Here is a 13,393-nt window from a genome sequence, read left to right as displayed (position 1 = left end):
CCAATCAAATTTTCTTTGATATGAAGCATCTTTGGGACAAGAGGGATATAAATTGTAAATTTCAAGACTACTGCATCCCCGGGGACTTAGGGGAAGTATAGAGTGTTTATGTGTATACAATTTAGATAGCATCTTCGATTGATTCACACCAAACTGAAAGTAAATTAATAATTAGAAAGAACAGATAGCCCTACACTCAAATTGTGAATTATATGATCCCAGGCGTAGGAATTTTGGTATCAGGATGGGAGCAAATTAGTCATAGTGATTAGATATGTTTAAACAATTAAACACGTTTAACCTCTTGATCAGGAGCCATGTCTCCCCGGAGCATTAGAGGAAGGACAAAAATTGCCAAGCATTTACCAATTTTCAAATATATTCTCTGCGACTGCACATTTGTAAGAAAAACTAAATGCATTGTCATATACAGCAGAAAGGACTCTATCGAAATTTGATGATCTTCAGGGTAGAGATTCTGACTTTAGAGTGTGGTGAAATTTCATTATGAAAGGAGAAGATAAAGAACAAAGACATATCTCACAACTCCTATAAGGAATACAAAATATAAAGTTGGGCAAACACGGATCCCTGGATATACCAGAGGTGGGATCAGGTGTCTGACAGGAGTAAGCATTCCCTATCGATCGTGTGTAAGCTATTTAAATAACATCTTCTATGATGCAAAATTCATACTAAATGGGTATTTAGAAGGAGCAGGCAATTGTTTACCAGAAATATATATTTCGTGATCCCAGGAGTATATGATCCCACCAATGGTATATCCAGCGGTCCGTGTTTACCCTACTCTTAATTCCGCATTCTATATAAGAATTATGAAATTGATCACTGTTCGTTATCTTCCCCCTTTTATAGTATGAAAGGTGAAGATAACGAACAATGATGATGATACTTGACAAAATGAAAAAAATTATAGAATACTTACTCTATGTGAAACTTTAATTTAAACCCAGATTGTTGCCCAACGCTAGTCTTCGGGTCAAAATGAAATCAACTGGATATGAGGAAGTTTCCTCTCAGTTTTTGGATTGTCTAGTCAAGTGGTTTTATGAAACACTTCATCATATTTTCATCACATCCAACATTCATCAGAAGCTACTAAAATGCGGTCATTCTGTAGCACGATTTAGTTCAAATTGGCATTAATGTGGTTCTGGAAAAGTCGAAACTGTGGAATATTGGACGAAAAATGCATGAACTCTTTCACACACGCACATAAAAACACACGTTTGAGATTCTGTTTGCCCAATATGAATAACACGCGTAATCAGATGAGAAGCACTAAATACGAAACTGGGATTCGTTACAATTTTTAGTGTGTGTTTACGTTTTACACTGTTTCAGAATGAGATGCACCGATTTAATTATCCTCATCATTTGGTATGTTTTTGTCCTATTTGAGAATCTTTTAGTCATTTTTGGAAGTATCAAGCCGTAGGTGAATTGCAAATTTAAACTTCTGCATGACGCTTACGGACATGGAAGTTAGGGTTGTTAATTGTGTTGAGGTCAACTGTGACACGGGACCTAAGCTTTTTATGTTATATCCAAAGGATTAGTGACTTTCATTTCTAATATCAGTCGCTTGGCGAAATAACAGCAACCATCTATAAACGTTTGACGAGTCGCTGGAATCGAGAATTTTAGCTGCTGTTACGTTTGTTGAACTCTTAAGCACAAAGCAGTACAGAAACGATAGCACATTCATTCTTTTGGGGAATAACTTTTGTGCTCTCTTATATTTATTTTTTTTAAATTACAACAAATGTTTAACTTTAATTACATTTAGTTGGTGCATCTTCGGGCGACAACGAACACAACAGGGTTTGTTTTTTTGTTTTTTAAAGATGATTACTTTGGTGACTAAATGAAGTAAATCTAAAAGTTTTCAACTTCAAAATTTTGCCACTTTTCATCCATATCAAATTTTGCTGGTGTAAACAAATCCTCCTAAACAACATTTTAAAAAAATTGAACTCTAAAGCACAAAAACGTACAAAAATTATAATCCTTCCATTCTTTGGGAAAGTAACATTACTGCCCCTTTATTTCAATTTCAAATTTACAACATCAACTAATTAAAATTAGGTGACAAAGAACACCTACTGCACCTCTTTAATGTGTTCATCAAAGCAATGTATCTACTGTATTTTGATTTCATGTCTTTGCTATTGACTGGTTCAAATCTAATTACATAAACTAGATAATGAATGCAATTACTATTCAGTAGGATATATGTTGAACTTTCGCGGTAAATAAAAGAAAATCAATGGTAAAATATTGATGCGTACAATAGAGTAAATGAAATGGCCGATTATATCTATAAATTTAACAGCTAGGTAAGCATCGTCATCAATTGAAGGACGCGAAGTAACATTATATAAGTAAACACTATTGTGTCATCCTCAAAGTTCGTTATCACATGACTATTTAAACAAGTTAATATCAATATATATAACCCTGTATATTGTGCTGATGTACATTGGTAACAGATGGGAAGGCTATAGTTTGCCACGGCACAACGCTATTCAAGATGGCTGACAGATTTGGTACCGCTGTGTTATTTATATCATGTGTTTTGGTTAACGGGCAATTTTCGCAAACCCATCGCGAGAATTCACAGAAACACGAACCAGTTTATCAGCAATACGCAGCTGATTCAACACAGAAATCACCAACAACCTCATGCACGATGATAGGAACAACACATAGCAACATGGAATGTTTCTTACAATGTACAATGGTGTCAAACATCCGGTTCCTGTTCAGTCGTGATTCCGGTACAGAAAGTTGCGCCTGCTGTTATTTCCCTTTATCGGGATCTGTTCTTAATGGTTCAAAATGGGAATTTTTCCTCGAAGGTGAGTCTTCATTACTTACGCAGATTCAATATTTAAAAGAGTTTAGACCTCAACACCACCGAACCCGAAGCCATAGAGGGATTTCAGTTCTGTTTGGCAATTTGCCTGATTATATGGCTGTAAACAAGAATAGTAGATATGTTCTTTCAAACATCTTTCAGAAGAAACCATTGAGATGTCCACAGTTACTGAGCATGCCTGGAAAAATATTCGAATTCATTTTGTTTGTTAACGTCCCTTTGGGAATTTTCACTCATATCATATGACATCATCAGCTGTCAATGAAACACCGTGAATTTAGACCAAAGCATGACGCAACTACAGCAACTATCACTTTAGAATAGTTGGTCATATTTCAGCGAACATCCTCCATACGACTATAATAACCAGGGCTATCCTAAATGGATTGACGATTGACGAAATTTGATGGACCAGTTTTGAGTCTGATACAGTGTCTGAAAATCCTACTAACACGCTTACAAGATAAGGACGGTCAGTTCATGACGTCACAAGATATCGTGTAAATTCTTATTCAAGACAGAACACTCTACATGGTATCAGATTACAGATATACTGTAAGAAAGGGAAATCTAGCTTTTTCTTGCTGATGACTTGAAATCAGATACAGAGCTGAAGCTCCTGTGGCTATAGGTTTCAATAACACAGGTTATCCACTCTGGCAATCCGTATGTATCCCCAACCACCCTACTACAAAACTACAAAGATACAAATTTAAAAAATTCTTTAGAATAGAGTTATTTGCAATCTTATGAGATCGATTGTATGATTTCCTTCCCTGGTCACGGAACCTTTCAGTTTCCGACATTATTGGGAACTTCTGTACGTATTTTTAGAAGTTTAGAATTTGACAAAGGAATGACGGTGTACAAGGACTGAATCCTTATGCGTAGTGCAGAAAGGTCATGCTGGCCATCTAAATCATTTCTGATTTTATATTTACATGTATGTCATAGCTGCGAGAAAGTGAAAAGTTTCTTTCATTAACAACCCCGAAGGAGCATTGGCGAATGGAAGTAATAATAATGTTAGAATAGCTCTATTTTCAGGGGATATTGACATAAACGTTTCATGTTAGCAAAGAACTTGTTTGGGGGGTTTTATTAATAAGAGTGCATCTATATAAGCCTATTTGAAAACGTGAGTCATCTCTCTTTGTATTCTAACATTTAGTGTGAATATGACAACTTCAGGGTAGTAACACAGTCAGACTGCGCGTTGAATACTGAAATCGAAAACAGTTGAAATGATTTCTACGAAAGGGTAGGGAAATTGTCATAGAAACAAAGTCCTTTATTGACAACATTAATTTTCTATTATTTTTACAGGCAAAGTTAGTTATTTTCATGTGTATGAAGGAAACGTATGCATTGAGATTTTTTGTTAATGTTAACATATTTGTTGGCGTGATAACTGTAAAATTTACACAGCAACATCTTTGCGGCCTTCTGCACTTTTGATAATGTCTCTTCTCGGATATACTACCCCAAAGTCTTAAACTACATTACGCAAGCGCACTACGTTATGGATCAAAGAACGATAACTCATGTTTTCGGATTGGCCTATCCCGTTGCAATTATTCTACTTTTTCAGTAAGTACTAAGGCCCAGTTAGGATAACCCTGATTATTATGGTGGTATCAAGGGTGTTTTATCCAGTCATGATAACCCTAGTTTTAGTAGTGAGTACGAGGGGACGTTTAGCCCTTTAAACTTAGTGTTTATGTTTATAAAACTGAATATTGAACATACATCACAAGATTATCGAATATAGCAACGTTTTACACGCCATAAACAGCATAAACACCGAGAAAATGGAAGAAAATGATATTAATCTCCCTAAAGGTACAAAATTGGCCCATGTGAATCTATGTGGTTTAATGAATAAACTGGACCAAAACAGAATTTTACTAAAAGATGGGATTTACGATATTCTGGCAATCTCTGAAAGTAAACTAGATTCAAATATCACAGATTCTGAAATACAGGTAAACGGGTACCACATTGTACGCAGAAATCGCATGGTGGAGGGGTCCTAATGTACATTAAAGAGAAATGGACAATTAAAAACGTATGCAAGTGTGAATTGTTAGAAATGCTTACTGTGGATATTAAATTAATGAACTATCCGACAATAAATATTGGGGTTGTGTATCGACCACCGGATTCAAACACCCAATGGCTAGAAAATGTTAAGGAGTGTATCGAAGATGTAACAAGTAGTGGTCACGAAGGTGTAATAATGGGTGACTTCAATATTGACCAACTGAAAACATTAAATTTCAAACGATCCATGGAAACTTTTGGCTTAGAACAGACCATTACGAAATCCACCCGAGTAACAAAAGATTCAAGCACGCTCATCGATCACATCTACGTAAACGTGCGTGAAGTTTACATCTCATCTGGTGTAGTGCCAATAGGTCTGAGTGATCATCACCTGGTGTATGTCGTCCGAAAGAAAATAAGCGTGACATACAAACTGATCATATATATGTGAAATACAGAGATCAGAAGAAATTTGACGAAAATGATTTTCTCGGGGATCTGCGGGGTGTTGAATGGAATAACATTAAATCTTTTAACAACGTAAATCAAATGTGGTCAACATATCAGAAGCTTTTTATGGAAATAGTTGACGAACGTATGCCAGTCAAAGAGAAGAACTCGTAAGTTGCAAGAACTTGTTTCTAATCCTTTTGTATATAGTATATACAATAAAATATGTTCAAATCAAATCAAAGAGCGCCGTATCCGGGCCAATTCCGAAAAATGGATTAACGACGACGTTCTATCTGAAATTCGTCAAAGGCATTATCTCCATCGGAAGTCTCTAAGATCCCGCCACGAATTGGACTGGGTCTTATATCGATCAGCAAGGAACCGCGTTGTAAAAATAATCGGTGATGCTAAAAGGGAATTTGTTGACAATACGATAAATCAATGCAGTGACAAACCTAAGGATATGTGAAAAAGATTAAAGCAATTTCTACCATCTAAATCTGCAGGCGCATCAGCATCCTACCTAGAAATTGATGGCGAAGTAATTTCAGACTCCTATAAAAATTTCAAATGCCTTCAGTGATTTCTTTTGTGGCATAGGTCATAAATTTGCGACAAATTTTAATGATTCGCTCCCGAAAATTTCACAACTAATGCCGAAAGGCTCATTTACAATTCCAAATGTATCTATAGCATTTTTGAAGAAAGAAATTAAAAGCATGTCAAGTTCAAAAGCTACAGGTATGGATGAAATTTCTGTAAAATTATTGAAAGTGAGTATTGATGTTGTAGCTGACATATTGTGTTTCATCGTGAATTTCTCTATACAGGAGGGGGACGTTGTAAATGAATGGGAAAAAGCTAGAGTTACCCCGCTTTTCAAATCTGGGGATAATTTCCATGTTAATAATTATAGACCGGTATCCGTTTTACCTATCATAAGTAAAATTATGGAAAGACATGTTTTTAACACTTTTTACGAGTATTAGACTGCAAATAATCTTTTAACAGAGCATCAATCAGGTTTCAGACCAAAACATTCTTGCGAAACTGCTTTACATAATATCATTGACAAATGGCTTGAGAACATTGATAAAGGGAAACTTACAGGTGTACTTTTTATTGATTTAAGCAAAGCATTTGACACAGTTAATCATGATGTATTGATGCACAAACTTTTATCTTATGGTATCTGTGAAAAAACTTTTAAATGGTTTCATTCTTATCTATATGAAAGATCGCAATGTGTCAAATGGAAAGGCACCATCTCAAAGGAAACAAATGTTACCATCGGAGTCCCTCAGTGTTCTATATTGGGTCATCTGTTTTTTATTCTGTTTGTAAATGACTACCCAACATGTCTCAAGCACTCTACAGTCAATATATATGCAGATGATACCACGCAAGATGTTTCTAATAAATCTTTAGATGTAATTAAAAAAAAACCTAAAGGATGATCTTATAAATTCTATGGATTGGATTCATAAGAACAAATTGACAATAAATTTAAAGAAAACACAATCTATTTTAATAGGAACGTCACAGAAATTATCGAAATGTAAAAACCTTTGTATTAATGTTGGTGAAATGTTTATAGAAAATGTCAAATATGCCAAACTTTTAGGTGTTTACATCGATGAATGTCTTACATGGTCTTATCACACAGATGTCTTATGTAAAAACAAAACTTAGTCAGAAACTAGGTGTTTTAAGGAGATTGAGTACTTTTATGTCAAAGGAGGCAGTACTCAAAATTTACAATACTATTGTTTTTCCTCAATTTAATTATTGTTGTACAGTATGACAGGATACAAAGAACAAGACAAATATTGATAGGCTTTTTAAATTACAAAAGAGAGCAGCAAGGATCATTTTACATATCAAAGTACCTCATTCAGTGTCAACTTCTTGCATGCTATCAAATTTGAGATGGATGCCTTTGATTGACTATTTTATTTATCGAAAAATTATTCTTATGTTTAAAGTTTTACATCATATGACTCCTGAGTATTTATATGTTTTTAGATTTGTGAATGAGGTAAACACAAGAATTACAAGACAGAGCTCTACAAATTTTATTTATGTTAAGAGCTAAAACAGAATATTTTAGAAGATTTCTTATCATTTCAGCAGCAATTTTATGGAACTCGTTACCAGATTTTATAAGAAAATGTGCAACTACCACATCTTTTAAATCAGCCTAAAACATTATTTTGACCCACAATGATACTCGTGTGTTTATTGTCTCTTTTCATTTAGTTCTTATCTGTATGTATATAAATTGTGATATTTCCATGCTTTGTGATATATTATGTTCTCGATATGTATATATGTTATAGACAGGACCACAATGTAAACTAGTTTATACAACTAATTGTGCAATCCTGTATAAATAAAGGATATTATTATTATTATGACAGTGGTTGCATATTGTAGCAATCGGAACTCCTCGCACACTCGACATACATTTCGGATGTAATACGATGTCATCCATTAGTGAATTTGCTTCAATATTAGCTATGACGTCAGGTTACGAAGTGCAGGAGCTACGATTGGATATTTAGGTCTCCCACTCGGACACTTGAGTTTCTTTCAGCTACCTCAGTTTGCTTCTTTCCAACTTCGTCCGCCTCACGCAAATATCCCCGCTCACCAGAGATATGCAATTGTCATAAAATAAATGTATATAAATGCTTTACTTATATTCCAGTTTCATCTCCTTCACAATACAAAGAGTACAAACATGATGACGTCACAATATGTCTTGGGTACAGCGAGAGTTCCATGATTTATCACGCTACCGCGACTTTCTGTCAAACAGAGGGCGGAGATCTCGTAAAAGTAGATTCTCCAGACAAGTTCACCATCTTAAAAGAGTTTATAAGTACGTCATCAGTTCTTTTGGATTGTTTTACTTTCTTTGATTCTGTGAAATATCAAAATGTATGGTGTTCGGATAGAGCCATTTGCAAAAGCGTGACTGCGCGTTAGTCACAACACGCCGTCACGCCAACAAGCTTTGCGCCTTCGCGCAGACAAGCAACGCGCCTTCACGCCAATAAGCAACACGGCGTGAGAGCGCGAAGGCGCATTGCTTGTCTGTGTGAAGGCGCGTTGCCTGTTGGCGTGATGGCCGGAAGGTGCGTTGCTTGTTGGCGTGAGAGCGTTAAGGCGCGTTGCTTGTCTGCGTGAAGGCGCGTTGCTTGTTGTCGTGAGAGCCCGAAGGCGCAAAGCTTGTTGGCGTGACGGCGTGTTGTGACTAACCCGCAGTCACGCTTTTGCAAATGGCCCTATCCGGACACCATAAAAATGTGTATAATTCGAATAAAGAATATCTATAACAACAAAATTGTGACTGGGTATATGAGGAGTTCAAATCTTCATATTTTTTGTTGTTGTAAGTTTCTTCTTTTACAGAAATATAACAGTGCTTTATCTATCAAAAATCAGATTATTTTTTTCGTGCGAGAAATATTTATCCCAACATTTCCTCCATTCCTTTTTCATATTACCCTCGAAAATTATATATGTTTCTGTATTATTCTATTATTTCATTATTGCACATTGATTTGCCCGTCTTTTCGCATTTTAGAGGACACGGCTGCCTTGACGAAAGCCAAAGTGTGGGTCCAAGGAGAAGAAGTAAATGGGGTGTGGCAGTTTCATGACGGCATTCCGTTTGTTGATAATTTCTGCCCTCTATCTGAATCAAACCATATAGGCGAGAACCATATGATGCTCGTTCCCCATTCCAACTTTTCCTGCTCTGATATGCTGGCCGACAGGAGTTACAATTTTGTTTGTGAAATCAGCTTCAGATTCCCTTCTCAGTGACATTAAATAAAGCATGACGTCAGAATTAAGATAAATGTGTATTGGACACTGTTGGTAATTCTTTAGTATTCCTAAGTAGATCGTTAGAAATCGAATGATCCACTGAAATCATTATTCATGTACATTGATGTACTCCTGGAACAATTTTTCGTTGGCTCAACGATCAATATCCATGTCACGTGGTAATTCCTTGATTGGTTTTAACCGATGCGAAAATTGCACATGTATGCCGAACAATAATTGTACAGAAATGATCTTTTTTGTTAAATTGTAATAAATTGTTTAAAGAAGGAGTTTGCTCTGTCTGCTTAAGTCACAGTTTACTTTTATGTGTGTAAACGTCATAGTTTGTGGAGGTTTGTCACACAAAAATGGCATGCACTACTAAAGATGTCATTACATGAGTAGTTTGTTAAGCAAACATAGCTCGGGACCTTTGGTATCGCGATAGTTATCACATTTTGTTGGAAAAATCTATCTAAACTGAACTATTTTTTACACTTATATCATTTCATGATTATATATATATATATATATATATATATATATATGATTATATATATATATACAAAGCACTAAAATGACCAACGACATGAACAACGATATTGTCAAATTTTCGGGACGACCCGTCCCTTCTTCAGGACAAACGAAAACAATTACATAATCAACAGAGCATAATAACAAAAAACTACATATAAATACATCTAGCACTACAACTACACTAATCTACAAACGTATTTACAACGCAGACTACATGTTTTTGGTCTTTAGGCTTGCCAATCAATGTTAAAAGTGGAGCGAATTAGGACAAGTCTTATTCGTCCAAAGAGCTGATCCAAAATGTCCGAAAAGAAAAACAATAAACTTAATTAATCTCAAGTGGAACGAGTTAACCCAATTACGTTGACAAATAGTAAAGCTAACTCATATAAATACTCTGGAGTCATATGATGTAAAACTTTTTTTTGCATGCAAACCTTAAAATTCTTCTTGATAAAATTTGGGCAATTTTCAGTTATTTAGTCATCTTTGTTTCTTGCCGTGCATAAATTAAACACGTTAAACGTCTGCTTTTCACTGTTTTTTAAATGGAAAAGAAACATTTTTTTCTATTTTTAGTACAAATATTATGCCAGCTTCAAGGTCATGCTAGAAAAAATATTATTGTACAGCAGTTCCTAGTAGGTATTTTAAAAAATTTATTTTATGTAAGATTTATCATTTTAGAAAAGTTTGATTATGTGGTCATATAATAAAGATATAAATACTTAAAGCATATTAAACATTTATATCAGTTTCCTGTATAAGATTGTTCCTAAAGGCTGTTAAAAAGCTATACTTGTTGTTTACATTCATCAAGCGAACTCGTTCCTTCTATGTAACGCAGCATCCGGTTGAAAGTAGTGTCATGACATCGCTAGAATTCAATGGTAGAATTGAAGTATCACATTTTCAACAATTATTCTCATTTCGGAAATATTAATGGTTAACAATACAAAATAACGACTTTTGAAACGTAATTATACTACTATGAAAGCTAAGGATGATAATTTAAGTGGTATTACAATATTGAAACATATAACAGTACTTGCTTAATGTTGTTTTGTTTTTGGTTTGGTGTTGTTGTTTTGTTTTGGGGTTGTTTTTTTTTTTGGGGGGGGGATATTCTATGTTCATATAATATGTATAGAGTCGCTTGATAAGAATGTCTTTGGGACTCAGACTGAGATTTCCACAGTGTTCAAAAAATATTAATCTGAATTGTACGTGCCGATTTAAAGTTTTCATCTTAAAATCAATGAGGAAATTACTATTAACTCTAAATCTATTCCTTCATTTCTGATCTGCCGGTCCCCAGTCAACAATCGAAGTTGTGTGAGCGTAGGCACACGTAAATCCAGAAATTTTCCTCAGGGAAGTGGATTCCACATTATGTATTTTTGGGGAAATGCATACAAATAAGCAAATATTTTTTCTACCTGATTCAGGTGTGGTAGGCTCATACATATATCCTTATATATGCGTGCGCGTCACATCTTCTACCAATGGAGTTAAGATACTGGATTTCAAAGAAAACGGGGGAATCTGTATTGTATTCAAAATTGCTTAATAAGATAGTAAAAACTAACTTATATAATATTCATAATATTTCATTGTGTAATGTGGATTATTTTAGTCAATGAATTATGATGGCATGTTTATTTTGATAAAAACATTAACCGATACAGAATGTTGACTCTATCTCTCATTTATACAAGTTGGGTGTAATTGGGTTACTTCCCTTAAGCTGTGGAGCAAACTGGTCAACAGATCCGCTAGTCATTGGAGTTTTAAATCCTTTATTTAGAATGTAATTGGACTCACATTACCTAAGATAAAAGCAATAGAATATTAATTAATTCCAGGACTGGTGCTTCTAGACTTGCAGGGTCTGGTAAAGTGTGAAGGACTTTCCCCTTTGCCTGAATCCTCTCACTGCCATAAATCAGAGTGAAGACACATAGAGATCCTGAGTTTTATTTATATATTAGTGTGTACATGACAAACTTTGTGCCATAACCGAATTGAATATACCCTTTCAATCAGCAGTTCATAAAAATAGAAGTCCAAAGGTCCTGTTTTCAATTTTGAATGCAACTTTAACAATAATCTTTGCAAAATTTGTTAGCTGCATTGAAAACAGGATGAATTGATGACAAATAAATATGAATGAAAGGTGAAGACAAGGAACAGTGAACACTCTCATAACCACTATAAGCAATACAAAATAGAGAGTTGGGCAAACATAGACCCCTGGATATACCAGAGATGGGATCAGGTGCCTAGAAGGAGTAAACATCCCCTGTCGCCCGGTCACACCCACCGTGAGCCTTATATCAACGGATTTATCCGTAGTCAAAATTAGTGTACCAAAATGGCCTAACAATTGATATGAAACAACAGCTATTTCTGAGTTTGACTACGGAAAACTCCGTTTACCTGACCAAGATATAGGGCTCTCGGCGGGTGTGTCCGGTCGACAGAGGATGCTTACTCCCCCTAGGCACCTGATCTCACCTCTGGTGTGTCCAGGGGTCCGTGTTTGCCTAACTATCTATTTTGTATTTCTTTTAGAACTTATGAGATTGATCACTGTTCGTTATCTTCACCTTTCATTCGATAGGCGAGAGTATGTTTTAAACCGAGGGAGGCTAATCACAAATAAGATGATTTTACAGAGGTTTTCAATATTCTCCTTCAAATTCAACATGTCTGAGATTTTGTTATCGTTATAATGATCGTATTTACACATACATGTACAGCCCGTTTGATGTGTTTTAAACAAATTGTTAGGCCTTTCGTTATGTACATGTACTGTGCTCCGTAGAGGGTTGACGACGGGTATGACCGATCAATAGGGGATACTGCCTCCTCTTTGGAACCTGATCCCCACTCTGCTGTTTTAAGGGTCAGTGTTTGCCATGATTTTATTTTTGTATTTTTTTTTTAGGATTGATGGGATTTATCACTATTCGTGATCTTCAACATTTTCATGCATTAATCACAAATGCGTTTATTGATTGTACTTCATGAACTCCATTTCTTAAAGTTGAGCAACATCTTGAGACACATACTGTAATCACATTGATGTAATGTTTAATTTAATTTAATAAAATGATGTATATGAATTACATGTATATTCACGCTGCCATGCGGACCTATCAAGTCAACATTATGGAGGAATGCATAGCGACTATCAGAACCTGGATGACTGTGAACAAACTTAAACTAAATGATGGAAAACTGAGATAATGGTAGTTGCTAGTGCCGTGTGATGGATTGAAGATTGATGAGGCAATATTGCTGTTAAAAGCGTCGGTGCTGTCCTGGACGCCACCTTATCAATGGAAATACAAGTCAGCTTCGTGGTAAGGAAGATGTACTTCAACATCAGGAGAATATCCAAGGTGAAACACCATCTCACCTAGGAAGCGTGTGCGGAGGTCATCAATGCAACAGTCATATCCCACCTTGACTATCACAATGCCTTCCTGCTTGGCACCGACTATAAGTGGCTTAGAACAACGCTGTCTCACACGAACATGCTACAGACAACTTATTTCGCCGGTATCTCAACAACTACACTGGCTGTCGGTAAGCAACGTGTTGTGTTTAAAG

General features: G+C 35.5%; 1 protein-coding gene across 1 annotated transcript; it reads left to right on the top strand.

Moving 5' to 3' along the window:
- Positions 1-2,580: 2,580 nt before the first annotated feature.
- LOC130049034 (uncharacterized) lies at positions 2,581-9,526 on the top strand. The gene is made up of 3 exons (XM_056145998.1): positions 2,581-2,882; positions 8,112-8,285; positions 8,994-9,526. The coding sequence occupies exons 1-3, from the start codon at positions 2,714-2,716 to the stop codon at positions 9,233-9,235; spliced, it is 585 nt and encodes a 194-aa protein (XP_056001973.1). The 5' UTR covers positions 2,581-2,713; the 3' UTR covers positions 9,236-9,526.
- Positions 9,527-13,393: the final 3,867 nt, after the last annotated feature.

The sequence above is a fragment of the Ostrea edulis genome, chromosome 8 (assembly GCF_947568905.1).
Source record: "Ostrea edulis chromosome 8, xbOstEdul1.1, whole genome shotgun sequence".
NCBI classification, from domain to species: domain Eukaryota; kingdom Metazoa; phylum Mollusca; class Bivalvia; order Ostreida; family Ostreidae; genus Ostrea; species Ostrea edulis.
This window is presented reverse-complemented; position numbering and strand designations above follow the sequence as displayed.

Excerpts from the sequence above, each read along its gene's own strand:
- LOC130049034 (XM_056145998.1), top strand. The coding sequence starts at position 2,714 with ATGATAGGAACAACACATAGCAACATGGAATGTTTCTTACAATGTACA. Across the intron at positions 2,883-8,111 it reads ATGGGAATTTTTCCTCGAAG|TTTCATCTCCTTCACAATAC; the intron begins GTGAGTCTTCAT and ends CTTATATTCCAG. Across the intron at positions 8,286-8,993 it reads CATCTTAAAAGAGTTTATAA|AGGACACGGCTGCCTTGACG; the intron begins GTACGTCATCAG and ends TTCGCATTTTAG.